The sequence below is a fragment of the Gopherus evgoodei genome, unplaced genomic scaffold (genome assembly GCF_007399415.2).
Source record: "Gopherus evgoodei ecotype Sinaloan lineage unplaced genomic scaffold, rGopEvg1_v1.p scaffold_71_arrow_ctg1, whole genome shotgun sequence".
NCBI lineage: Eukaryota > Metazoa > Chordata > Testudines > Testudinidae > Gopherus > Gopherus evgoodei.
This window is the reverse complement of record NW_022060092.1, coordinates 534,241-558,576: the sequence shown is the minus strand read 5'-3', so window position 1 is coordinate 558,576 and position 24,336 is coordinate 534,241. Positions and strand designations below refer to the sequence as shown.

Genomic DNA, 24,336 nt, shown 5'->3' with positions numbered 1-24,336 from the left:
GCTACCTTAATTTGCCCAATATAATTCTGTCCTAAGATGTATCGCATGCTAAATTTTCTAAGCCATGTGTGAAATTTTAACTCAACAAAATTGTGTGTCAGGGAGTTCCAGAAGTTAATTGATACAATTATTTCATATGTTCCCTCTAAAATGTGCTGTCTTGATTTGTGCACTTTAATTTTGCCTTAAGAGCCATCACACACTAAATTTTCTAAAACCACATGTGCAGTTTTAGCTCCCTAAAATCATGTGCCAGAGTGTTCCACAGATTAATGTCTAAAATCATCCCATATCTTTCCCCTGAAATGTGCTGTCTTGATTTTACATTTTTGAATTGCTCCGAAGAACCATCAGGTCCCAAATTTCCTGAGCCGTGTGTGAAATTGTAACTCCATGAAATCATGTGGCAGGGCATTCCATAGGTTAACAGATAAAGGTATCTAATTTCTTCATTCCAAAACCTGCTGTGACATCCTGACCTTACTGACGTTGTAGGAAAATAACCACAGACTTCACTGGGGCCAGGATTTCAGCCACTGCCACTTCATTAGCCCACCTTGATCCCTATCTAAACAGCCACTGTGCCCCACTCCAGAAGCAGTCGCGACAGGACAGACCAGGACACTGAGAGAGTTAAAAACAGGTTTCCTCATCTTTATTGAGACTTTTTTTCCTCAGTTCTTGACCTGGGTCCTGATCCGTTTCTTAAGACTCTGGCTGCAGGGTGGGGAAGGGCAAGGTTGTGGGGTCCCAGGTCCCCACCCCAAAATCACAATAAATAAGAGTGGGGTCTGCAGTTTGGGGGTTCAAAACTGAAGCTGATTTGGAGGAGATGCTCCCAACCTGGGGTGTGTGGGTGGATGGGACCCCACAGCGCCAGCCCCCTGGATGGGAGGCAGGGGAATTTGGGGGGGCCTGATGGAATTACTCCCCTTCTTTGTCTTCACCGTGTGTAATGACGTAGCAGATGTTCTTGTAGTCCACGTTCCCGGCCACATCTGGAGGAAAAGCTGCCCACATGTTCTTGATCTGGTGCGGGGGGGACAGGAGCAAGAGGGGAGTTAAAATGGGGGTGACCCCACTGCCAAAGCTAGGGTCTGTGCCCCACGATCCCAGACCCCACCCACTGCTGCTGCGGGAGGGATCAGGTTGGATGGGATGATCTGGGGGGTGATGGGTTAGATTGGGGGGATGGGGTTTGTATTGGGGTTCAGGGGGTCACCCCCAAAATCTCACCTCTTCCGGGGTGAATCTGTCGCACTGTGTGGTCAGAAGTTCTTCCAGGCTGTGAGGGGGGAAGAGAGAGAGTGGTGATCAGACACCCCAAATTCTGGGGAGACACCCCCAATTTCTGAGCCCTCCAACACCCCATACCATGGGGAGAGCGCCCTCTGCTGGGGAGACACTCCTCCCTGCGCACTGTCAGGGCTGGGGTCACTCCTAGCACCCTGCCCTGGGGAGACTCCCACATCCACCCCTAGTGCCCCTGCCCTGAGGAGAGCCCCAAACCCAAAACCTAGCACCCCCTATCCCAGGGAGACCCCCCCAACCCCTAGCGCCCCCCGCCCTGGGGAAAACCTCTCACTCCCAACCCCTAGCGCCCTCTGCCCTGGGGAGACCCCCCCCACCCAACCCCTAGCGTCCCCTGCCCTGGGGATAAACCCCCACTCCCAACCCCTAGCGCCCCCTGCCCCGAGGAGACCCCCTCACACCCAACCCCTAGCGCCCCCCGCCCCGGGGAAAACCTCCCACTCCCAACCCCTAGCGCCCCCTGCCCCGCGGAGACCCCCCAACTCCCAACCCCTAGCGCCCCCTGCCCCAGGGAGACCCCCCTCACACCCAACCCCTAGCGCCCCCTGCCCCGGGGAGACCCCCCACCCAACCCCTAGCACCCCCCGCCCCGGGGAGACCCCCCTCACACCCAACCCCTAGCGCCCCCTGCCCCGGGGAGACCCCCCTCACACCCAACTCCTAGCGCCCCCCGCCCCGGGGAAAACCTCCCACTCCCAACCCCTAGCGCCCTCTGCCCCGGGGAGACCCCCCCACTCCCAACCCCTAGCGTCCCCTGCCCCGGGGAGACCCCCTCACACCCAACCCCTAGCGCCCCCCGCCCTGGGGAGACCCCCCCCACACCCAACCCCTAGTGCCCCCCGCCCCGGGGAGACCCTCCACTCCCAACCCCTTGAGCCCCCTGCCCCGGGGAGACCCCCCCACAACCAACCCCTAGCGCCCCCTGCCCCGGGGAGACCCCCCCCCCACCCAACCCCTAGCGCCCCCTGCCCCGGGGAGACCCCCCCCACACCCAACCCCTAGCGCCCCCTGCCCCGCGGAGACCCCCCACCCAACCCCTAGCGCCCCCTGCTGGGGACAGGGATACTCACAACTGCTTCTTGATGGTGCCTTTGCCCTCGGTGTCCAGGACCTTGAACGCCCCCATGATCACGTCCTCGGGGTCAGCACCTGGGGGGGGGATTGGGTGAGAATTGGGGGGCTGGGGCGTACCAATGCGCGGTGAATGGGGGGATGGGCAGGGCAGTAATGGGCCATACCAATGGGGAGGGAATGGGAGGAACCAATGCATAGCAGGTTGGGGAGCAGGATGGGAAGTACCAATGGGTAGTGGGTTGGGTGGAATGGGATGTACCAATGGGGTAACAGGGAGCAGGATGGGGATGTGATGGGGGGAATGTGTCAGTGGGTGGGAAGTGGAAGTTTGGGGGGGTGGGGAAGATGGGGACATACGCAGGGGGAGGAAACGGGGATGTACCAAGGTGTGGGGAGGAGGAGATGGGAAGGTACCAAAGGGGAGCAGGATGAGGGGAGGTGGGGATGTACCAAGAAAGTATGGGAATATACCAAGGGGAAACAGGATGGGGGCATACCAAAGGGGAGTGCGATGGGGGGAGAGGGGGATGTACCAAGCAGGATGGGGGGCATCACTCACCCTTGAGCTTCTCCCCAAACATGGTGAGGAAGACGGTGAAGTTGATGGGGCCACTGGCTTCCTTAATCATGGCTTCCAGCTCCTCGTTCTTCACGTTCAGGCGCCCTGCCAACAGGGGGAAGGGTTATAGAGTGTGTGGGGGAATCCCATCCCCCCCTCCTGGAACAGGTCCTTCCCTGCCCAGCTAGACCCCACCCCCTTGGAATGGCCCCTCCCACCCCAGAGAAGCCCCTCCCACCCTGGTCTGGCCCCGCCTCTTTACCCATGGCGGCGAATGTGTCTCTCAGGTCTTCCTTGTCAATGATGCCATCTCTGTTCTGGTCAATGACGGTGAAGGCCTAAGTGGGAGAGCAGCAAAGGATCATGGGAATGGGGATGCCAAGGGCCATATGGATCTCTGCAGCCCAGCCTCCCCCCACTGCCCTCCCCCCTTGCAGCTGTTCCCGGAGACACCTGTCACCCAGCCCCCGTTCCCGGCTCCTCGGGGACGGAAGGAACGCCAGGAATCCCCGTCTGGCGGCGTGCCCCCGTCTCGACGCAGCCCCCCTCCCGTGGGGGACAGGTGCTGCATGCCGGAGGAGCTCTCCAGAGACGGGGGAGGGAAGCTATGCCCTAGCAAAGATGGAGATGTCCCATTGGCACCCCTCTCCCCTCCCAATTCCACGTCTCCAGGGATTTCCTTGTAAGGCGCCTCAAACCCCAATCACAGATGTCGCATCACCACCACCAGCCCCCAAAATAGACGACGGCCCTCGAGATCCGGGGAAGGAAACAGCCCGGTCTGTGCCGGGAGAGATGGGAGCTGGGGAGACTGCTGCCCACCGGGAGAAGGACGCAGTGGGGAGGCATCTCTCTGTCGCATCGGGCGAGGCGGGGTCATTTTGGGGAGTCACGGGAGCGAGGAAGACTTGGGAAGATGGAGCCCCGGACCCTACCCTAGAATATCAATCCCACCCCCTGGAGACAGGGGAATAGACTAGAGGGGCCAATCTTCCCCCCACCCTCACCCCTCCCTGCCCTTCATCCACCCTACCTCCTCCTCACCTCTTTAAACTCCTGGATTTGGGTTTGGTCAAACATAGAGAAGACATTGGAGCTGCCTTCGACTGCCTTCCTCTTCGCCTTCTTGGGTGCCTGGGTTTTTTTTGGGGGGGGGGTGGAGGGGAAGAAAAGCAGACAGGCTGTGGCATGACAAAGGTTAATTCCATGAGCCTCCAAGGTCCCCCCCCCACCGCCTCCAGATCTGAGCCCTGGACATAGGTCTGGTGCCCCATATCACCCTCATCCTCCCTGTCTGTGATCAGCGGGTGAGAGCCCAAGAGATGGACTGGGGGAGTTCTTGTGGTGAACCTAGAGAAGTGGGGGTTATTGGGGGTGCATGGGAGCTAGAGAGGGAATTGGGGTGCAGTGTGCAATCTTGAGGGGCTACAAGGAGGTGCAGGGGAGATATGGGTGGAATTGTGGTGCATAGGGGGACATTGAGAGGTGTATGGGAGTTATTGGGGTGCATGAGAATTACTGGGATGTGCATGGTGTTAGTGGGGAAATTGGGGTGCACAGCAGTTATTGGGGAGTATATTGGAGTTAGTGGGGAAAATAGGGATGCATATGAGTTATTGGGGTGCATGGGAGTTAGTGGGGGAAATAGGACATACAGCAGTTAGTGGGGGCACATGAGGGAAGTTGGGGTGCATGGGAATTAGTGGGGGAAATGGGGGTGTTGGGGAAACATCTGTTAAGTAATGCAAGTGGGGGGCCTCAGCTGTGTCTAGGGGCAGTTATGAGATGGGGTGTCTATTGGTGAGGGGGTAACAGTCCCCCAGCGGATAACAGGGCTATCCCAGGTTTTTCCCTTGGGGGAGCTGGCCCTAAATCAAAGGTGGGGTGTTTTTTCCCAGGCTACAGGGAGAGGTTTGGGCTCCCCAAGATTTTAGCCCTAGGGTTGGAAGATACCGCGGGGACAGATTCTGCTGCCCCCCCAATACACATGGGGGATTAATTTTTGTCTGAGCACCTCCCCCCCGATGGGGCCACCATGGCTGTTGGGTGTCGGGACCTAGATGACCCCACAGTCTCAGCAACGGGAGGGCGGTGGAAGGGGAGAGAGACCCGGTGGGGATGGGGGTCCAAGTGCCATTTGTCTATGCATCGGACTCCGTCTCTCCCACCTCCATGCCCAAAGCATCCTGATGGCATGGACAAATCGTGGGGGAAGGGACCCGGATAGACGTGACCCCAAAACCTGCAGGAGAGTAGGACATGCCTGAGCCATCTTAGGGGGATACCTGGCGACGGACAGGTGCAGGAGGGAGGGGGTGTGTGGGGATGGATGGTGAGGGGGGATAGATGGATGGCTAGATAGGGAGTGTATGGATCTAGAGAGAGAGGAGTGGGGGGATAGGGCTAGAGAGATAGATAGAGGGGTGTATGTGAGGATGGATAGATAGATAGATGGATAGAGGGGGTGGAGGGGGTAGATAGATAGAAGGGGAGGAGGGGGATAGACAGACGGGGTGGATAGGAATAGATAGATGAGCTGTAAAGGGATAGATAGGTAAATAGATAGATAGAGAGATGGGGTGGATGGGGATAGGTAGGTAGGTGGGGGGTGGGGACAGATGTCTCGATTGATCCCCTGGTAATTTCTCTCCACACTGTAGCTTTCCACAGGCGGGTCCGAGTGTCCCAAAGCCGCAGCGTGTGTGGGTCTCTGTTCAATTCCCCGGGGTCCGTCCATCCGTCTGCCTGTGTCCGTCTCACTTACCATCTCCTCTCAGCGGGCAGGCGCAGCTGTTGGGAGGTCTCTGCTGGCAGGGGAAGCTGGGCTGGCTGGGGAGCCCTGTCAATCCCCCTGGGGTTATATAGCGCTCCCGGGGGGTGCCGAGGGGGGTGACGTGCCAAGTGCTAACTATAGCAGCATCTTCAAGTTTGGCTCGGAGGAGCCCAGGGCTTGAAATAGATCCCGGCCGGGCCGCTCCTTTCTTGGAGAAAGGAGACAGGAGAGGTGGGATCCCTCCAGTCTGCTTGGCCCCCAGGCTGCCCCACATGACCCCCCCATAGGGTCTCCCCCGATCCCCTATATTGCCCCAACATAGAGCCTGCCTCAGTAGATCCAGCTTCACTGACCTGCTTCGACCCCATTCACCTCCTCTGCTGCCCCCAGGTGTCACCCCAATATTGGGCCCCACCTGCTCCCCAGTATCACCCCCAGTATGGGTCCCCCCTCTTTTGCACCATCTGCTGCTCCCTGTGTCACACCTTTATGAGTCCCCCTCTCTTGTCCCATCTGCTCCTCCATGTGTCACCCCAATAGGGGTCCCCCTAAAAGATCCAGATCTCATGCTCCTGCCCCATCTCTCCCCCATATGGGCCTCCCAGGTCTGTGCCTCCATATGTGGCACCCCAATATGGGCCCCCCTACAAGGTTCAGATCCCCCCATTCCCCTCTGAGGGACTTCTCTGCTGCCCCCACCCCCCCATGTGTGGGCCACCCCTCTATGGGTCCACCTATAATATTCAGCTATTGCTCCAACTCATCACACATGCACCCTCCCTCCCTCTCTCCATGTGTCTCCCCAATAGTGGTCCCCACTGAAAGGATCAGTTCCCCCACCCTCCATGTGTCACCCCTATATGGGTCCCCCCACACGATCCAAGGGCCCTGTTCTTGAACTCTGAATCTCTTCTGTTGTTCTCATGTGTGTCAGCCCAATAAGGGTCCCCACTATGAGATGACCCCACCCCACTGCTTGGCCTCTGTTTTGTATCTCCGTGAGAGAGACATAGATGGAGGGAGAGATAAATGGAGGGGTGTGGGAAGGGGATGGACAGACTTGACAGATCACCTCTGGGTGGGAATGGCCTAGTGGGGTGTCTCTGTGCCCTGGGGCAGGGACTGTGTGGGACTGTCCTGTGTGTGCCATATCCCTCTCTGTCCCCCTCCCTGTTCCTGGGTATCTGGGCACCCTGGAGAAAGTTTCCTTCTCAAGACAGGCGGCACCAGCTGTCTCGTCCGAGCCACCGACAACTTGGCAACCCTCACGCCAATCTTCCCAGCCCTGGGGTGGCCCTCCCCACCCCCACGGCACACCGATCTCTGCTTAGGGGCCAGCCTTGTGCCCTGCACCCAACACACACTGGGATCTACCACCTGCCCCTATGTGCCAAGAGCTGGTACAGGGGAGAGGGGAGATCAAGCTGAATAAACCAGGTGGGATGGGTTGAGGGGGAGGGGAATCTTGTGCATAAGCCCCTCCCACAATTCAGAGCTCCACCTCCAATCCCAGAGCAGGCTGAATCTCCCTGCTAAAGGACTCTGCAAACAGGCTCCAAATGATGCAATGGCCATCCTTAGGGTCCAGAGTGAACATTCATGCAGGTGAAGGGGGTGGGGCAACCGTGTGTCAGGGTTAGAAATGGGAAGCACAATCAGTTTTTTTGGGCTCCCTGTCCCACCCTGCACTTCACCCCACTCCCCTGTCAGAGAACCCACGAGTCCTGGCTCCCAGCCCTCACATATGAAGGCAGGATGGGAAGCAGCTGGGGTCTTTAGAATCACAGAATCTCAGGGTTGGAAGGGAACCTCAGGAGGTATCTAGTCCAACCCCCTGCTCAAAGCAGGACCAACCCCAACTAAATCCCTACATGGCCCCCTCAAGGACTGAACTCACAGCTCTGGGTTTATCAGGCCAACTCTCAAACCACTGAGCTTTAAGGGTCTTTGATCACGTGAAGGAGAGAAGGGGGAGAAGTGTCCAGTGGGAGGAGGGACTGTCCCCTCCCCCCCCCGGGTAGCCCCATCCCCAGGGGCTCCTGCTCAGCCAACCCTGCCCCCCACCCCTCGAAGGTACTGGGATGTTTCCAGGGGCTACTTCACTCCCTCGCCCCCCCTTCTGCCACCCCCATGGGTAACCCCCCCAGGGACTTGCCATTTCATGTCATGTGACTCCAATCCCCCCCCCCCCCCGGCAGCACCTGCCAGGAAAGCCTGGGACCTCACCCCTCCCCCAAACTAGGGAGAGAACCCAGGCTCCCAGCCCCACTCCCCTCCTAGAGCTGGGACAGAACCCAGGAGTCCTGGCTCCCCCTCCCCCTCTAACTGGGTTACACCACTTGACCAAACTCCCAGAATCCTTTTCAACTCGGCCAACCCCAAGCTCACTTCCCATTGGCTGCTGCTGGGCTCCCTCCCACCTTGCTTTCCATTGGCGGCCACTTCCGCCATCCCTCTCTCCTATTGGTTGAGATAACCGCCAATCAACCGCCCAACTGCCACCAAAGGGCCCCCCCTCCCTTGGCGCAGTCCGCCCCGTTCTGAGCTGCCCGCTCTTGGGTGCCCATTTGTTGAGGAGCCTGCCGCTCCCTCCCTAAGTCCGCGCTCATTGGCTCGAGGAGTCGCCGTTCAGTTTCCCGCTCCGATGTTTTATTGGCCAACAGACAAGGCTCTTGGGCTGCCGGCGTCAGCTGGAGGTGTCCCCGACACTGATTGGTTAAACTGCGACCCTGTTTGGCCACTAATTGGCTGAGCTAACGCCGGTCCTCCTAGGATTGGTTGAATTTAGCGTTAGACCCGCCCCTTCCTCTTACAGGTCCGACCCTCCTGTCTCTGTGTTGATTGGTTTAACCTCACCTTCCGATTGGGTGGCTGGAGCAATACCTCTGCTCTGATTGGCCACATCCACTGGTCCCGGCCCATCGCCCCAGCCCTTCGCTCACCCGCCCTTCCTCTTTTGATTGCCATCTCCCCGATTGGCCGGAACCCCGACCTTCCTTGCCCCGATTGGCCCATCTCGGAGCTGCTCCCGCTCTCTCCGACCCGCCCTCCCACAACCCTCCCCCTCCTCCCTTCTAATTGGCTGGCCCGGTTGCCCTCGCGCCCTGGGATTGGCCGTCCTCCCACGTGGCACTGCCGGGCTGCGCGCGCAGCCTGGGGGGGGCCGCCCTGGCTTCTGGTTGCTGGATGCTCAGGCCAAGGCAGAGACCCAGCGAGGCTCCTGCCTCCGCCTCCCTCCCCCATCACTCTAGCCCAGGCCTCGGTGGGGACCACTAGGCCGCCCCCCCAAGGGCTGGGGGGGGGAGGAGCCGGCTGTCGCCATGGAGATGGGGGCTGGCGACACTCCGTCGCCCCCACCCCGGTACAACGCCCCCCGCTCGGCGCTCTACACCGCCAAGATGAGCGCCATGGCGACGCCAACCCCGCCGGCACCCAGACCCCCGGCCACGACGCCGTCGGCCTCGGCCGGGCCTGGGGGCAACGGGGCGATGGGCAGTGGGGCGTCGTCTCCCACGGCAATGGGCAGCGGGGCGGCGGCGTCTCCCACGGCGACAGGGAGCCTGGCGACATCTCCGCCGGCGACGGGCAGCGAGACGTCGTCGTCTCCCACGGCGACAGGGAGCCTGGCGACATCTCCGCCGGCGACGGGCAGCGGGGCGTCGTCGTCTCCCAGGGCGACAGGGAGCCTGGTGACATCTCCGCCGACGACGGGATCTCCCGCGGCGACAGGGAGCCTGGCGACATCTCCGCCGGCGACGGGCAGCGGGGCGGCGGCATCTCCCGAGGCGACAGGGAGCCTGGCGACATCTCCGCCGGCGACAGGCAGCGGGGTGTCGTCGTCTCCCACGGCGACAGGGAGCCTGGCGACATCTTCGCCGGCGACGGGCAGCGGGGCGGCGGCGTCTCCCACGGCGACAGGGAGCCTGGTGACATCTCCGCCGGCGACAGGCAGCGGGGTGTCGTCGTCTCCCACGGCGACAGGGAGCCTGGCGACAGGCAGCGAGGCGTCGTCGTCTCCCATGGCGACAGGGAGCCTGGTGACATCTCCGCTGGCGACGGGCAGCGGGGCAACATCTTCCATGGCGACAGGGAGCCTGGCGACATCTCCGCCAATGACGGGCAGTGGGATGACATCTTCCATGGCGATAGCGAGCCTAGTGACATCTCCGCCGGCAACGGGCAGTGGGATGGTGTCACTGGTCACCGTGGTGGCAACCAGCACTGTGACGGCATCTCCAAGCAACCTAGCAGCATCTCTGACAGCTACAGGCCATGTGGTGGTGTCTCTAGGCAACACGACGGCGTCGCCAGGCAGCATGGCAGCGGCGACGAGCAGCAGGGTGGTGTGTCCGGGGCCAACGGGCAACGACACTGATTCGGTGGTGTCTCCCGTGGTAACGGCACCTGTAGCCACCATGGCGGCCGCCACAGGGATGGTTTCCATGGAAATGATGCAGATGGCAGGGGTCGACGTGGTGACGGGTCCCATGGAAACGGTCACCATGGCGGTGGCCTCTCCCACACCATCTCCCGCCACGGAAACTGCAGCCCCGTGCACCCCGGTGAAGCCCCTCCCGGCGCCCTTCCCCTCGCCGTCCGTGGTGGTGGCGGCGCCCAGCCTGGTGGTGCCGGAGAAGAGCTCTCCCACTGCGACAGAGGGGTCTGCAGACCTGGGGTCCACCGCCTCCCAGGACATGGGGTCGCAGTCCAGCCTGGGTCCTGGAATCCCACCTCCCAGGCCCCCGCCGGCTCCAGACACCCTGAGTTACCTGGATTCGGTCAGCCTCATGTCAGGCACCTTGGAGTCCCTGAGTGGCCCTGGGTTCTTGGACGACGTCAGCTCCCTAGGCTCAGACTCAGAGATCAATGGCTTGGCCTACCGCAGAACAGACAAATATGGCTTCTTGGGGGGCAACCAGCACTCAGGGATGCTGTGAGTACCCGAGCCACCCACCTGTCATGTTTGTTCTTTCTCTAGGGGGCGCTGGTGCCAGGGCAGGGGACTGGCTGGCTCAGGGGGGTGGGAAATGGGCCTCCAGCTCCCATCTGTTCTCAGGGTCAGACGGCAATTCCCCGCTGACCCCCGTTCACGGGCCCCAGCAGGCAGCGAGTGTGTTGGGTCTCAGCCCCGATCCGTGCAGGGCCTGCGGGTGCTGCCCGGCCCAACCTTGGCAGCCTCAGCAGAGAGGCCGAGAGCTGTGGCCAGGGAGTGCCTGGAGCAGGGATCTTTCTGGCTCTCCCGACCCGTCCCTCTGCCGCAGCCTCCCCGCCCAGCCCCGTGTCGCCCTGGGGGAGCCATGCCTGGAGCCTGCTTAGGCCCGTTTTCCTTCCCTGGGAGGCTCTGCTCCTCCACCCCCCTCTCAGGCCGAAACAAAACTCCTAGGGAACTTGGCACCTTATAGACTGGCAGGCGAATTGGAGCAGGAGCTTTCGGGGGTGAATCCCCACTGCGTCGGGAACTTGAGCTCCCTCCCACACCCGGCCCCGCTCTGCCTCCCCTCGCTCCCCACAAACTAGCCCTGGTCGGTGTCGGGGGCTGGGGTCAGGGGCCGAGACCTGGCCCGCTCGGCACGTGGGTGGCTTGACAGGAGCAGGTGTCTTTCCACGCTGGCTGGGCTCAGGGCCTGCCCCCCGCTGCTCTGAGTCCCTGGGGGCTGGGGAGGGGATGACTGGGTGGAGGAACCAGGGTGTTGGAAGCTGGGCCCAGGAGCTGATCCGGAGGCCGAGGGGAGGGGAGAAGGCAAGACCAGACTGGCTGGGCCGAGGGGCTGATCCAGGCAGGGATGGGAGTGGGGGGAGACCGGGATGAGGGGGTGGGGAGCGGCGCCTGGGCCTGTTAGGGAGGGACTGAGTGGGGCCGGGGGAAGAGGTGAGGATGTTGGGCCCAGGTATGGATGTAGGGGGACCCTTGGGTGTGTGTATGGGGCTTAGGTGGTGAGGGGGGAGACTGGGACGATCCATGTGGGGTCAGAGGCTGGGCCCTGGGGTGGCTGGGTCCTGGGGGTCAGAGGCTGAGCCGTGGGGTGGCTGGGCCCTGGGGGTCAGAGGCTGAGCCGTTGGGTGGCTGGGCCCTGGGGGGCAGAGGCTGAGCCGTGGGATGGCTGGGCCCTGGGGGGCAGAGGCTGAGCCGTGGGGTGGCTGGGCCCTGGGGGGCAGAGGCTGGGCCCTGGGATGGCTGGGCCCTGGGGGGCAGAGGCTGGGCCCTGGGATGGCTGGGCCCTGGGGGGCAGAGGCTGAGCCGTGGGATGGCTGGGGCGTGGGGGGTAGAGGCTGGGCCCTGGGATGGCTGGGCCCTGGGGGGTAGAGGCTGGACCCTGGGATGGCTGGGGCGTGGGGGGTAGAGGCTGGGCCCTGGGATGGCTGGCCCTGGGGGGCAGAGGCTGGGCCGTGGGATGGCTGGGCCCTAGGGGGCAGAGGCTGGGCAGTGGGATGGCTGGGGCGTGGGGGATAGAGGCTGGGCCCTGGGGGTCAGAGGCTGGGCCCTGGGGTGGCTGGCCCTGGGGGGCAGAGGCTGAGCCGTGGGATGGCTGGGCCCTGGGGGTCAGAGGCTGGGCCCTGGGATGGCTGGGCCCTGGGGGGCAGAGGCTGAGCCGTGGGATGGCTGAGGCGTGGGGGATAGAGGCTGGGCCCTGGGATGGCTGGGCCCTGGGGGTCAGAGGCGGGGCCCTGGGGTGGCTGGCCCTGGGGGGCAGAGGCTGAGCCGTGGGATGGCTGGGCCCTGGGGGGCAGAGGCTGAGCCGTGGGATGGCTGGGGCTTGGGGGATAGAGGCTGGGCCCTGGGATGGCTGGGCCCTGGGGGTAAGAGGCGGGGCCCTGGGGTGGCTGGCCCTGGGGGGCAGAGGCTGAGCCGTGGGATGGCTGGGCCCTGGGGGGCAGAGGCTGAGCCGTGGGATGGCTGGGGCGTGGGGGATAGAGGCTGGGCCCTGGGATGGCTGGGCCCTGGGGTGGCTGGCCCTGGGGGTCAGCGGCTGGGCCCTGGGATGGCTGAGGCGTGGGGGATAGAGGCTGGGCCCTGGGATGGCTGGGCCCTGGGGGTCAGAGGCGGGGCCCTGGGGTGGCTGGCCCTGGGGGGCAGAGGCTGAGCAGTGGGATGGCTGGGCCCTGGGGGGCAGAGGCTGAGCAGTGGGATGGCTGGGCCGTGGGATGGCTGGGCCCTGGGGGGCAGAGGCTGAGCAGTGGGATGGCTGGGGCGTGGGGAGGGCTGATCCGTGCAGGGAGACAGACCCTCCAGCCACAGCTCTGCAGTGGGGGGCGATGGCGTAGAAGGGGCATCTCCCCACTCCCCCCCCACGCTCGTGTGAACGCCCCAGCTTCCCTTCCTGAGTTTCTCAATGAGGCAGCCCCAAGCCACCACTTCCTGTTTCTCCGCCCTCCCCCCGCCCATCCACTCGCTACCCTGGGCCTGTGGAGTGGGAGCTCAGTCTGCCCCCCCGCATAGCGCAGGGCCAGCTCCATGGGCCATTCTGCCCTGGGCCTGGCTGCTGGGGGGCCTGGTCATCGCCCATGAGGGGTGGGAATGGAGAGGCGGGGACGCACTGGCTGAGACTCAGCAGACTCATGACATGACAGGGCATCAGCTTGGAACGGCTTCCCTGGTGTTGATCTAGGGGGCTCGGCGTCCCGTCCCCCTCCCCTGAGCCAGCTGGTTCCCCAGCCTGGGGCTGGATCTGGGCTCGGGAGGGGCCAGCAGCGGAACAGGCAGGGGGGCTGCTTGGGAAGTGGGAACCGAGAGCTCGGGGGCTGGTGCTGGGAGGTGGCTGCTGCTGGACGCAGAATCGTTTCGGCCCCAGTGTGTTTTCTCCTTCCTCCCGGGGGAATGGAAACCGGGCGGGTCTGTTTCACTTGGGACCTTGTTCATTTCACTTCCCGGTCAAAGCCACCCACCATATCCCTGGGATGGAGCTTGGGTAGAGCTGGGGGCAGGGGAGCCCAGGACTGGGCTGGTAGGGGCTGCGGGTCGGGAGTGAGGGGCACCGGCAGAGCTGGGGGGGGGCAGGGCTGGGCTGGTAGGGGCTGCGGGTCGGGAGTGAGGGGCACCGGCAGGGCTGGGGGGGCAGGGCTGGGCTAGCAGGGGCTGCAGGTCGGGAGTGAGGAGCACCGGCAGTGCTGGGGGGGGAAGCCGAGGTCTCTCTTATAATTACAAACATCCTAGATGGCTTGATAGGGCCCCAGTTCCCGTTGCAGGCTGGGAGCCGACGTGCCCCAACGGGGGTAGTCTGCTTCCTGCCCCCCAGCCCCCTCCTGTGCCCTCCCCTGGGTGGGGAAGCTCAGCGCCAGCGGCCCCGCTCGCCCTCCATGGCACTGCTGTGGGGAAGCTTGCCCCACTGACAGGCCCCCCCGCCGTGCTGGCTGGTGGGGTGTGGCCGCGCCGTGTCTCTGATTCCATTCCCCCCCCCACACACAGGGAGAGCACCATCCCGGTGGACGTGGCGCGGCAGCGGGAGCTCAAATGGCTCGATATGTTTTCCCACTGGGATAAATGGCTCTCGCGGCGATTCCAGAAGGTGAGTTGTAGGGGGCGCTGTGGGGAGCCAGACTGTGGGGGGAGCTCCCGGCTGCTTCAGCCTGGCCTCACCCAGCAGGGGCGCTGTGGGAAGGGGGCAGTGCTGGCTGTGGGGGGGAGCTCCCGGGGACTCCAGCCCAGCAGGGGGCGCTGTGGGGGGCAGCTCCTGGCCTGGCCTCGCCCAGCAGGGGGCGCTGTGGGGGGGAGCTCCCAGGGACTCCAGCCCAGCAGGGGGCACTGTGGGGGGGCAGCTCCTGGCCTGGCCTCGCCCAGCAGGGGGCGCTGTGGGGGGCAGCTCCTGGCCTGGCCTTGCCCAGCAGGGGGCGCTGTGGAGGCAGCTCCTGGCCTGGCCTTGCCCAGCAGGGGGCGCTGTGGGGGGGCAGCTCCTGGCCTGGCCTCGTCCAGCAGGGGGCGCTGTGGGGGGGCAGCTCCTGGCCTGGCCTCGTCCAGCAGGGGGCGCTGTGGGGGCAGCTCCTGGCCTGGCCTCGCCCAGCAGGGGGCGCTGTGGAGGGGCAGCTCCTGGCCTGGCCTCGCCCAGCAGGGGGCGCTGTGCAGCGCGACCATGTCGGCTCTTGTTCCGTAGGTGAAGCTGCGCTGTCGGAAGGGGATCCCCTCTTCTCTCCGGGCCAAAGCCTGGCAGCTGCTCTCGAACAGCAAGGAGCTCCTGGATCAGAACCCCGGGAAATTTGAGGTGCGTGGCCTCCCCCTCCGGGGTGGTTTTGGGGAGCAGGGAGAGGCGGGGGGGGACGGGCAGCTGGGGCCGAGTCTCACCCCCTGTCCCCATGACTCCTAGGAGCTGGAGCGCCAGCCCGGAGACCCCAAGTGGCTGGATGTGATTGAAAAGGATCTGCACCGGCAGTTCCCCTTCCACGAGATGTTTGCCGCCAGAGGAGGCCACGGGTGAGTGACCGGGGGAGCCCCCATTGGGCCAGAACCTCCTAGTTCCTTTCCTGAGCTGGATCGGAGCCGGCGCCCCCTAGAGGGGACAGGTCCCATATCCCATCACTCATCCCCTGAGCCAGCCAGTCCCCGCCCTGGGGCTGGAGCCGGCGCCCCCTAGAGGAGACAGGCGCCGTGTCCCATCCCCTGAGCCAGCCAGTCCCCGCCCTGGGGCTGGGGCCGGCGCCCCCTAGAGGGGACAGGCCCCGCGTCCCATCGCCCATCCCCTGAGCCAGCCAGTCCCCGCCCTGGGGCTGGAGCCGGCGCCCCCTAGAGGGGACAGGCCCCGTGTCCCATCACCCATCCCCTGAGCCAGCCAGTCCCTGCCCTGGGGCTGGAGCCGGCGCCCCCTAGAGCGGACAGGTCCCGCGTCCCATCACCCATCCCCTGAGCCAGCCAGTCCCCGCCCTGGGGCTGGAGCCGGCGCCCCCTAGAGGAGACAGGCCCCGCGTCCCATCGCCCATCCCCTGAGCCAGCCAGTCCCCGCCCTGGGGCTGGAGCCGGCGCCCCCTAGAGGGAACAGGCCCCGTGTCCCATCGCCCATCCCCTGAGCCAGCCAGTCCCTGCCCTGGGGCTGGAGCCGGCGGCCCCTAGAGCGGACAGGCCCCGCGTCCCATCGCCCATCCCCTGAGCCAGCCAGTCCCCGCCCTGGGGCTGGAGCCGGCGCCCCCTAGAGGGGACAGGCCCCGTGTCCCATCACCCATCCCCTGAGCCAGCCAGTTCCTGCCCTGGGGCTGGAGCCGGCCCCCCCTAGAGCGGACAGGCCCCGTGTCCCATCGCCCATCCCCTGAGCCAGCCAGTCCCTGCCCTGGGGCTGGAGCCGGCGCCCCCTAGAGCGGACAGGTCCCATATCCCATCACCCATCCCCTGAGCCAGCCAGTCCCTGCCCTGGGGCTGGAGCCGGCGCCCCCTAGAGGGAACAGGCCCCGTGTCCCATCGCCCATCCTTGGAACCAGCCAGTCCCCGCCCTGGGGCTGGGGCCGGCGCCCCCTAGAGGGCAAGGCCCCTCTATGTGTCTGACCCCCATCCCTTTCCTGCCCACAGGCAGCAGGACTTATACCGCATCCTAAAAGCCTACACCATTTACCGGCCTGACGAAGGGTACTGCCAGGCCCAGGCCCCCGTGGCTGCTGTCCTGCTGATGCACATGCCCGCTGAGGTAAGAGCAGCCCGCTAGCGCCCCCTGTGGCTGAGTGAGAGCCCCCCCCCCTCTGTTTGAGAAAGCCCCAGCGTCATGCCTCCCCCGATCCCCTCTTGCTTCTTACATGTCTGGCTGGTTTTACCTCTGGGCACTTCTTGGATTTGGGGCTGGGAGCCAGGACTCCTGGAGTCTCTCCCTGGCTCTGGGAGGTGACTGGGGTCTAGTGGTTAGAGCGCGGGGGGGGCTGGGAGCCAGGATTCTAGGGTTCTGTCCCCTTCTCTGGGCAGTACCCCTCCCATCTGACATAGCATCTGTGCATTTAGTCTGTCGTCCATGTCTCTTTTGCATGATTGTGTTTTGTGTGTGTTTTCCGGCTCCCGTTTCTTCCCCTCTCACTCTCCAGCCCGAAGCGTTGTCTGTCACTCTGTCCATCCCAGTCTGGTCAGTCTGTCCGTCGTGTGCATCTTCATTCCCCTGTTACATGTGTTGGGGGTTTTCCCCCGTCTCCCTCCATTCCTGCGTTGTCTGCCTCTGGCTGGGACTGCGAAAACCTCTGTGTGTGTGTTAATCCCCGGGAGCTAACGGGGTTAAAATACCAGCGACGCCACAGCTGCTGTCTCCAGCCGAGTTCTCTAATGTGGGTTAGGAACACGTGTGTGTGTGTGTGTGTGTAGACATATCCTCGGTGCGTGTCTGGGTCTCCTCTCTGGGGGGTGTCTGAGACCTGGTCTACACCTCAAATTTCGAGTGACCTAGCTGGGTCTCCCTGGGCTGGGAAAATCTCACTCTGAGCACTGCAGTGAGGTCGACCTAAGCCCCAGGGTAGATGAGGCCTGGTCGACAGAAGGAGCTGGATTAACCACATGGAGGGGAGAAACCCGTCTGTCCACGTAGTGCAGCTACGCCCTGGGGCTGGATCCTCTCTCTGGTGTCAGTCGTGTCTCTTGGTTTCTGTCTGTCTGTCTGATGTCTCCCCCTTCTCTCTGTCCCCGCAGCAAGCCTTCTGGTGCCTGGTGCAGATCTGTGAGAAGTACCTGCCAGGCTACTACAGCGCAGGGCTGGTGAGTAGCACCCCCGCTGGTGGGGCAGGGCAGGGCGGTCTCAGGGTTGGAGTCCACCTTCCCCTCTCTGAGAGGGGGATTCTGCCGAGTGATCATTGGTGGAGTGGGGGGTGTTGGTGTTGTGGGACGAGGACAGGTAGGAGTGTACGGGGAAGGACGGGGGTTGATGGCAGGGAATAAGGACACCTTGTGGGGGTGAGCAGTGAAGAATGGGAAGGGGAAGTGTTGGGGGATGGAGGGACAAGAGAGGGTGTTTGGGAGTGGGGCTGGCAGGGGATGGCAGAGCCAGAGCAGGGGCTGATGTGTTCCCCTCCCCCCGACAGGAAGCCATCCAGCTGGATGGAGAGATCTTCTTTGCCCTGCTGCGCCGGGCATCCCCCATGGCCTATCGGCACTTGAAGAAATACAAGATTGATCCCATCCTCTACATGACGGAGTGGTTCATGTGCATCTTCTCCCGCACCCTGCCCTGGGCTTCTGTGCTGCGCGTCTGGGATATGTTCTTCTGCGAGGGTGAGATGTCCCCCTGTTCTGTACACCCGTCCAGCCCTCTGCATGAGTGTCACTGCCCAGCGTAATCCATCAGCCCAATTCAGTCCAACCCAGCCAATCAACCCAACCCAACCCTCCAACTCAGTCTATCGTCCCATCCCAACCCACCCTCGCTCCATCCATCTGTCTGACCAGCCCAACCCATTCTCCATCCCTCCGTCTGACCAACCCAACTCATTCTCCATCCATCCGTCTGACCAGCCCAACCCATTCTCCATCCCTCCGTCTGACCAACCCAACCCATTCTCCATCCATCCGTCTGACCAAGCCAACCCAACCCACTCCCCATCCATCTGTCTGACCAAGCCAAGCCACTCCCCGTCCATCCATCCATCCGTCTGACCAACCCAACCCATTCTCCATCCATCCATCCAACCAACCCAACCCATTCTCCATCCATCCAGCTGTCCCATCTGTGCATCTGACCAACCCAAGCCAACCATCCCTCCACCTGATCAATGGTACCATCCATCCATGTGACCAACCCATCCAGCATCCATCCAGCCATCCTACCTATCTGATCAGGCCAACTGATCTCCCATCCCAGCCAACCATCCATCTTCTTGACCAGTCCAACCCTACCAACCATCCGTCTATCGTCCCATCCCAACTAGCTAGCCATCCATCTGACCAACCCAACCATCCATCCGTCCTTCTGACCAGCCCAACCCATTTTCTATCCATCCAACTGTCCCATCCAATCCGCTGTCCATCCATATGACCATCCAACCCATCCCTCATCCATACATCTGACCAGTCCAACCCATTCCCCATCCAACCCATTCCCCATCCAGCTCAACCAGCCAATCACCATCAATCCATCTAACCCAGCCATCCTACCCAACCAACTGTCCAACCAACCATTCAGCCCAGTCTAAATCAACCAGGCATCCCTCAACCAGTCCATACAAGCCAAGCCAATCCAACCCAGCTCAGTCCCTCCAAACCAACCATCCATCTGATCAACCCAACCCATATCAACCATGCGTCCAACCCAACTCACTGCATCAGCCTGATCTGGTAACTTATCTTCCATCAACTCAACCATCCCATCCAGCTCAAGCCAATCCAACCCAACCCAGATGTCCCATCCAACTAGGGTGACCAGATGTCCTGATTTTATAGGGACAGTCCCCATATTTGGGACTTTGTCTTACATAGGCACCTATTATCCCCCTCCCCCGTCACACTTGCTATCTCGTCACTCTACATCCAACCCAACCACCTATCCAACTGACCCCACCTCCTCTCTCCTCCCTATGTGTGCATGGCTGACACCCAGCACCAGGTCCCTGAAACCCCATGACTCACACCAGTCTCTCTACCCTTTCCCCACCCCAGGGGTGAAGATTGTCTTCCGGGTGGGCCTGGTCCTTCTCCGGAACACTCTGGGCTCAGTGGACAAGCTGCGCAGCTGCCAGGGCATGTACGAAACCATGGAGAAGCTGCGCAACCTGCCAGCTCAGAGCATGCAAGAGGACTTCCTCATCCAGGAGGTGAGCCCCACCCGGCGGCACTGAGTAAGGGCCTGGCTGGGTCAGGATGTGGAAGGGAGACCACCATGGCTCAGCAGGGGGTGCTGTCCCGTAGCAGTCAGAGCTGGCCCCAATGCGGCACTAGGGCGCGCTGTGCTGCAGGGAGTGGGGCAGGAACTCAGCAGGGGGCGCTCTCCCCTGGTAGTCAAGGCTGGCCCTGACTCCCAAGGGTGCTGTACTTCAGAGAGTGAGTACAGGCTCTCCCCTGGCAGTTGGTGCTGGTGCCAGTGTGGCAGTAGGGCAGGGGTGGGCAAAGTTTTTGGCCCGAGGGCCACATCTGGGAATACAAACTGTGTGACAGGCCATGAATGCTCACAAAAGGGGTTGAGGTGCGGGGCAGGGGGTGCTGGCTCTGGGGTGGGGCTGAGGAGTTTGGGGTGTAGGAGGGTGCTCCGGGCTGGGATTGAGGAGTTCGGAGGGCAGGAGGGGATCAGGGCTGGGGCAAGAGGTTGGGGCATGGGGAGAGGCTCGGGGTGCAGGCTCCAGGCGGCGCTTACCTCAAGCAGCTCCTGGAAGCAGCAGCATGTCCCTTCTCCGGCTCCTAGGCGGAGGTGCGGCCAGGTGGCTCTGCACGCTGCCCCATCTGCAGGCACTGCCCCTGCAGTTCCCAATGGAGTGCCAGAGGGGGCCATTGGAGCGCATAGGAGCTGGAGCAGGGTCATGCCACGGCTTCCAGGAGCTGCATGGTGCGGCCCTTGACCCAGCGCCCTGGCTTGAGTGCCAGAGCTGGGCAAGCCCCAGACCCCGCTCCCCAGTGGGAGCTTGCGGAGCCAGCTTAAAACGGCTGTTGGGCTGGATCTGGCCCGTGGCCGTAGTTTGCCCACCCCGGCACTAGGGGGTGCTGTGCTGCAGGGGATGGGGTGGATTACCCAGTAGGAGGCGCTCTGGGTTGGTGCAGACCCCAGGCTAGTTCTCCAGAGGGCAGTGTGCCGCTGGGTGTCTGACCTGTGCCTCCCGCCCACAGGTGGTGAACCTGCCTGTGACGGAAGCGCTGATTGAGCGTGAGAACGCCACGCAGCTCAAGAAGTGGCGCGAGACCCGCGGGGAGCTGCAGCATAAACCCTCTCGCCGCCTCCACGGCTCCCGCGCCATCCATGAAGAGTGTCACCGGATGAACCCCCCGCTGACCTCCAGCGCCAGCCTGCTCAGCCTCACCGGCTTCAAACAGCGGGCGGCCCGTGGCGGCAGCGGGGCGAGCACGGGGGGCAACTTCTTCCCTGCCCACCCCATGGGCAGCCTGGCCGTCTCCTCTGCCCCCACTCCAGCTGCTGCCCCAGGCCAGGTGGTGTCGGAAGGGCTCCACCCCGCTCTGCCCTCCCCCACGGGGAACAACACACCGCTGGGGGGGCCCAAGAAGGGGGGAGTGAAGGAGAAGAAGAAGGAGAAGGAGCGGGAGCGGCTGCAGAAGGAGCGGGAGAAGCAGGAGAAGGAGCGGGAGCGGCTGCAGAAGGAGCGGGAGAAGCAGGAGAAGAAGGAGAAGGAGAAGCTGGAGCGGAAGCAGCAGAAGGAACGCGCCAAGGAGGAGGCCAAGCAGAAGAAAGAGAGGAAGGTCTCCATGCGCCGGAAGGAAGCCAAAGCCCCGCCCCGTGCTGAGGACGGGGGGCAAGATGGGGATCCCCCAGCAGGCTCTGTGCTGCAGGACACTTACTTCTGAGCGGAGTGGAGGTGGGACAACCGGGGGGGGCCCTGCTGCCTCCGACCCACCACAGATTCAGCCAAGGACCAAGGAGTGAGGAGACTCAGATGGGGTGGGGTCGCCGCCTGGGAGGAAGGTGGAATCTAAAAGACAAGAGAGTGTTGAGCTCTGAGCTAGCCTCCAGGGGGTGCCCCACAATCTTCCCCCTGCCAGGAGGGGACCTGCTTAATGACTTTGAAAGCCAAACGACTACTGTGCTGCCCCTCGCCTTTCTGTGTCCTTCCCTCCCGTCGGTGGACCGAACAGGTACACCCCTCCCTCCAAGCGCTCTCCCAGGGGTGTGGGGCCTGGCCCCCTCAAGTCTTAACCAGAATATCATTGTATTAATAATACTCCAGCCCGTTTACTGTAGATAGGGGAATCCCCTTCAAACTATTTAACCACTCCAACCCTACACTCCCCCCGCCCCTCTCCTCGGGAGAGGTTGGTTTTAAGAGCCACCCTCTTGCCCCCATGCTAGCAGGAGCACTCCTCTTTGTGCTGTTCACCCCCAAACGCAGTTCTTGTTGATAGACACAGGTATCGATAAAGTTCTTCTACTTTGACTTTCAGTGGCAAGACGGATGAACTTTATTGACAGCCCAGGTTATGCAGACAGGGCATACGTTCCTCCCTGTCCCAACACCACATTCTTTTATTTATCTGTAGCCCAGTGGTCCCCGACAGGGCATCAGGAAAGCTCGTCCGCCTCTCAAGAAGGTGTCACTAAAGTCACGTGCCAGGTGAGAAACTTTATCGATAGCCCAGTGCTTGCAGACAAGAGAACAGGAAAGTTCTTCCATCTCCCAGCACAGGATTTTTGTGGCAAGGAGTAAAGTTTATCGATAGCCCAGTGTTGGAAAACTGGACTGTTCTCGTCTGCCAGTGCTGGGCTTTCAATAAAGTTCATTCCTTGTCCCCACCTGGGGCTTCATTACTTGTGTGGTACCCTGGCGGCCCACTGTTATGGTCTCCTTTGGGGCCTTCGGGGAAAAATGGTGAACTTTATTGGTGGCCCACTTTGCTGACAAGGTGTCAATAAAGTTTCTTCCCTGTAAGAGTGGGGGATGAACTTTATTGACAACCCAATGTTCGCAGCCAGAGCATGGCATTCCATGTCAGGGCAGGGATGAGCTTTATCGACACTCCAGTGTTTGCAGACAGAATATCCTATTCCATGTGAGAGCTGGGATGAGCTTTATCGATGTCCCAGTGTTTGCAGACATGGGTCTCAATAAAGTTTATTTCACGTGAGAGCCGTGATAAATTTTATCGAGTCCCCAGTGTTGGTGAATAGGAAGCCAATAAAGTCCCCCAGTTGCTGATGCTATGGGACTTTTTCAGGAGCAACTGTATCCAACTAGCACTACATAGCCCCCCCTAATTTGCCCTGGGGGGATATTGAATTGGCTCCTAGACAATACCCCCCTCCCCCCCGGGATACTCTCTTGGTTATCTCTTTTGTCTTGTCAGTTCCCTGCCTCCCCTTCCCTGGCTTATTTGTGATTTACCCCAACCATCAACACACTCCAGTCCCCCCAGACTCAACACCCCCCCCCCAACCCCTTAAAAAGCATGAACAAACACCCTTACAATAACTGGAATGTTCTCTCTCTCTGACTGTGGTACGCTGTGCGACCACTAGAGGACACCCACTGGCCCCATGGAGGGAGAGCAGGGGTCTCAGATGGGAGGCTAACACTTTCACACTGGCTGGAAGAGGGGTGGGGCTGACCCAATGGGAATCCCGCAACCCCCACTGTCTTGTGTAAAGCTAGCAAACAGCACCAGAACTCCTGGGTTCTATCCCTGCCTCCAGGCAGGGAGTGGGGGCTAGTGGGTTAGAGTGTGGGGTTGGGCTGAGAATCAGGACTCCTGGGTTCTATCCCCAGCTCTGTCACTCCCTGCCCATGTGACTTCAACAAAGTCACTTCCCCCTTTGCGTCAGTTTCCCCTCTTTGCAAGACATGGCTTTAACTTAACCTTGTAGAGTGGCTCCTTGGAGCAAGAGACCATATTACTGCTCTTTGCCTCCAGTCAAACCTCATTCCCACAATTCACCTCTCCCACAAATCATGCCGCTAGCTGCCCCCCACAGCCAATGTAACTCCCATCTGCCACCCAACAAGCACCCCCTTTTCTCCCTCCCACCCTGTGTATATACGTGTCTCTCTATACACATATATTATATATATGTCTCGGTATTGTAATTATGTATACAGACATTTTGGGTTTGGCCATGAGGTCTTATTTAATGGGACAGACACTGGAATACAGAGATACAGCCCCCCCACCCCACCCCCCCGGCTCTAATCCCTAGCCTCTCTTTTTATGCCACCTCCATCCTGGGCAGGAAGGGCAGAAAACCGGATGTTTACATTTTACACCTCTCCTCTTTTTCCTTCCTTCTCCATTCGCCCCATCCTGCCCTTTTCTGTTGTTCGTGCCTCATTCTCTGAGATTTTATTTTGTCGCTTTGTTTAAAAAGGTTAACAAAAAAAAAATTGCAAACTTGGAAGGCGCAGCACTGTTCTTTGGGTGTCATGGTTGGGGGGCATGGCTCTTCGAGGATCATTTGGGTTGTAGCTCTCAGAATTGTGGGCTCGGGGGGGTGTCGTTGGATTGGGGGGTATAGTGCTCTGAGGGTCTTTGGGTTGTGGGCGATGGATCTTTGAGAATCATTGGCTCTTGGGTCATTTCAGAATCATAGGCTGATTGGGGGTCATGGCTCTTTGAAGGTCATTGGCTTGGGGGTCACAGTTCTTTGAGGGTCAGTGGATTCTAGGTCTTTGATGGTCATTGGGCTCTTTCAGGGTCATTGGGTTGGGGATCTGGCTCTTTGAAGGCTGGGTTGGTGGGTCATGATGGTTCTTTGAAGGTCATTGGGTTCTAGGTCTTTGCTGGTCATTGGTTCTTTGAGGGTCAATTCAGAATCATTGGCTCCTTGGGGGCCATGGCTGTTTTGAGTCATTGGGTTGTCAGTCTGGCTGTCTGAGGGTCACTGGATTGTAGGTCTTTGAGAATCATTCACTTGTTGGGGGTTGTGGTTCTTTGAAGGCCTTTGGGGTTTAGATCTCTGAGAATCATTGGCTGATTGGGGATCATGGCTCTTTAAGGGTCGTTGGGTTGGGGGTCTTGGAGGATCTTTGGGTCTTTGAGGGTCATAGTTCTTTGAGAGTCCTTGGACTGTGGGTCTTGGTTCCTTGAAAGTCT

The 24,336-nt window shown here is 61.4% G+C and overlaps 2 protein-coding genes across 5 annotated transcripts; one reads left to right on the top strand and one right to left on the bottom strand.

Annotated features, from left to right (window-relative positions):
• Positions 1–629: 629 nt before the first annotated feature.
• Positions 630–5,805, bottom strand: MYLPF (myosin light chain, phosphorylatable, fast skeletal muscle). The gene is made up of 7 exons (XM_030547823.1): positions 5,709–5,805; positions 3,989–4,078; positions 3,207–3,282; positions 2,945–3,049; positions 2,382–2,460; positions 1,237–1,285; positions 630–1,029 (listed from the first exon to the last, which is right to left on the bottom strand). Exons 1-7 carry the CDS (start codon positions 5,709–5,711, stop codon positions 925–927), a joined length of 507 nt encoding a protein of 168 aa, XP_030403683.1. The 5' UTR covers positions 5,712–5,805; the 3' UTR covers positions 630–924.
• Positions 5,806–8,952: 3,147 nt separating this feature from the next.
• On the top strand, positions 8,953–23,638 carry TBC1D10B (TBC1 domain family member 10B). 4 transcript variants are annotated; one of them, XM_030547792.1, is made up of 10 exons: positions 8,953–9,391; positions 9,503–10,650; positions 14,122–14,221; positions 14,804–14,911; positions 15,014–15,120; positions 16,204–16,318; positions 17,296–17,361; positions 17,685–17,874; positions 19,255–19,409; positions 20,413–23,638. In XM_030547792.1, the coding sequence occupies exons 1-10, from the start codon at positions 9,038–9,040 to the stop codon at positions 21,100–21,102; spliced, it is 3,033 nt and encodes a 1,010-aa protein (XP_030403652.1). In that variant the 5' UTR covers positions 8,953–9,037; the 3' UTR covers positions 21,103–23,638. The 4 variants fall into 4 exon arrangements, with proteins under 4 accessions (XP_030403652.1, XP_030403653.1, XP_030403651.1 ...); XM_030547793.1 differs by having other exon boundaries at positions 8,953–9,539; positions 9,666–10,650; XM_030547791.1 differs by having other exon boundaries at positions 8,953–9,673; positions 9,722–10,650.
• Positions 23,639–24,336: the final 698 nt, after the last annotated feature.

Excerpts from the sequence above, each read along its gene's own strand:
- MYLPF (XM_030547823.1), bottom strand. Across the intron at positions 3,050-3,206 it reads AGACACATTCGCCGCCATGG|GGCGCCTGAACGTGAAGAAC; the intron begins GTAAAGAGGCGG and ends CCCTGTTGGCAG. Across the intron at positions 2,461-2,944 it reads GTTTGGGGAGAAGCTCAAGG|GTGCTGACCCCGAGGACGTG; the intron begins GTGAGTGATGCC and ends TCCCCCCCCCAG.
- TBC1D10B (XM_030547790.1), top strand. The coding sequence starts at position 9,038 with ATGGAGATGGGGGCTGGCGACACTCCGTCGCCCCCACCCCGGTACAAC. Across the intron at positions 14,222-14,803 it reads TCTCGCGGCGATTCCAGAAG|GTGAAGCTGCGCTGTCGGAA; the intron begins GTGAGTTGTAGG and ends CTTGTTCCGTAG. Across the intron at positions 14,912-15,013 it reads AGAACCCCGGGAAATTTGAG|GAGCTGGAGCGCCAGCCCGG; the intron begins GTGCGTGGCCTC and ends CATGACTCCTAG.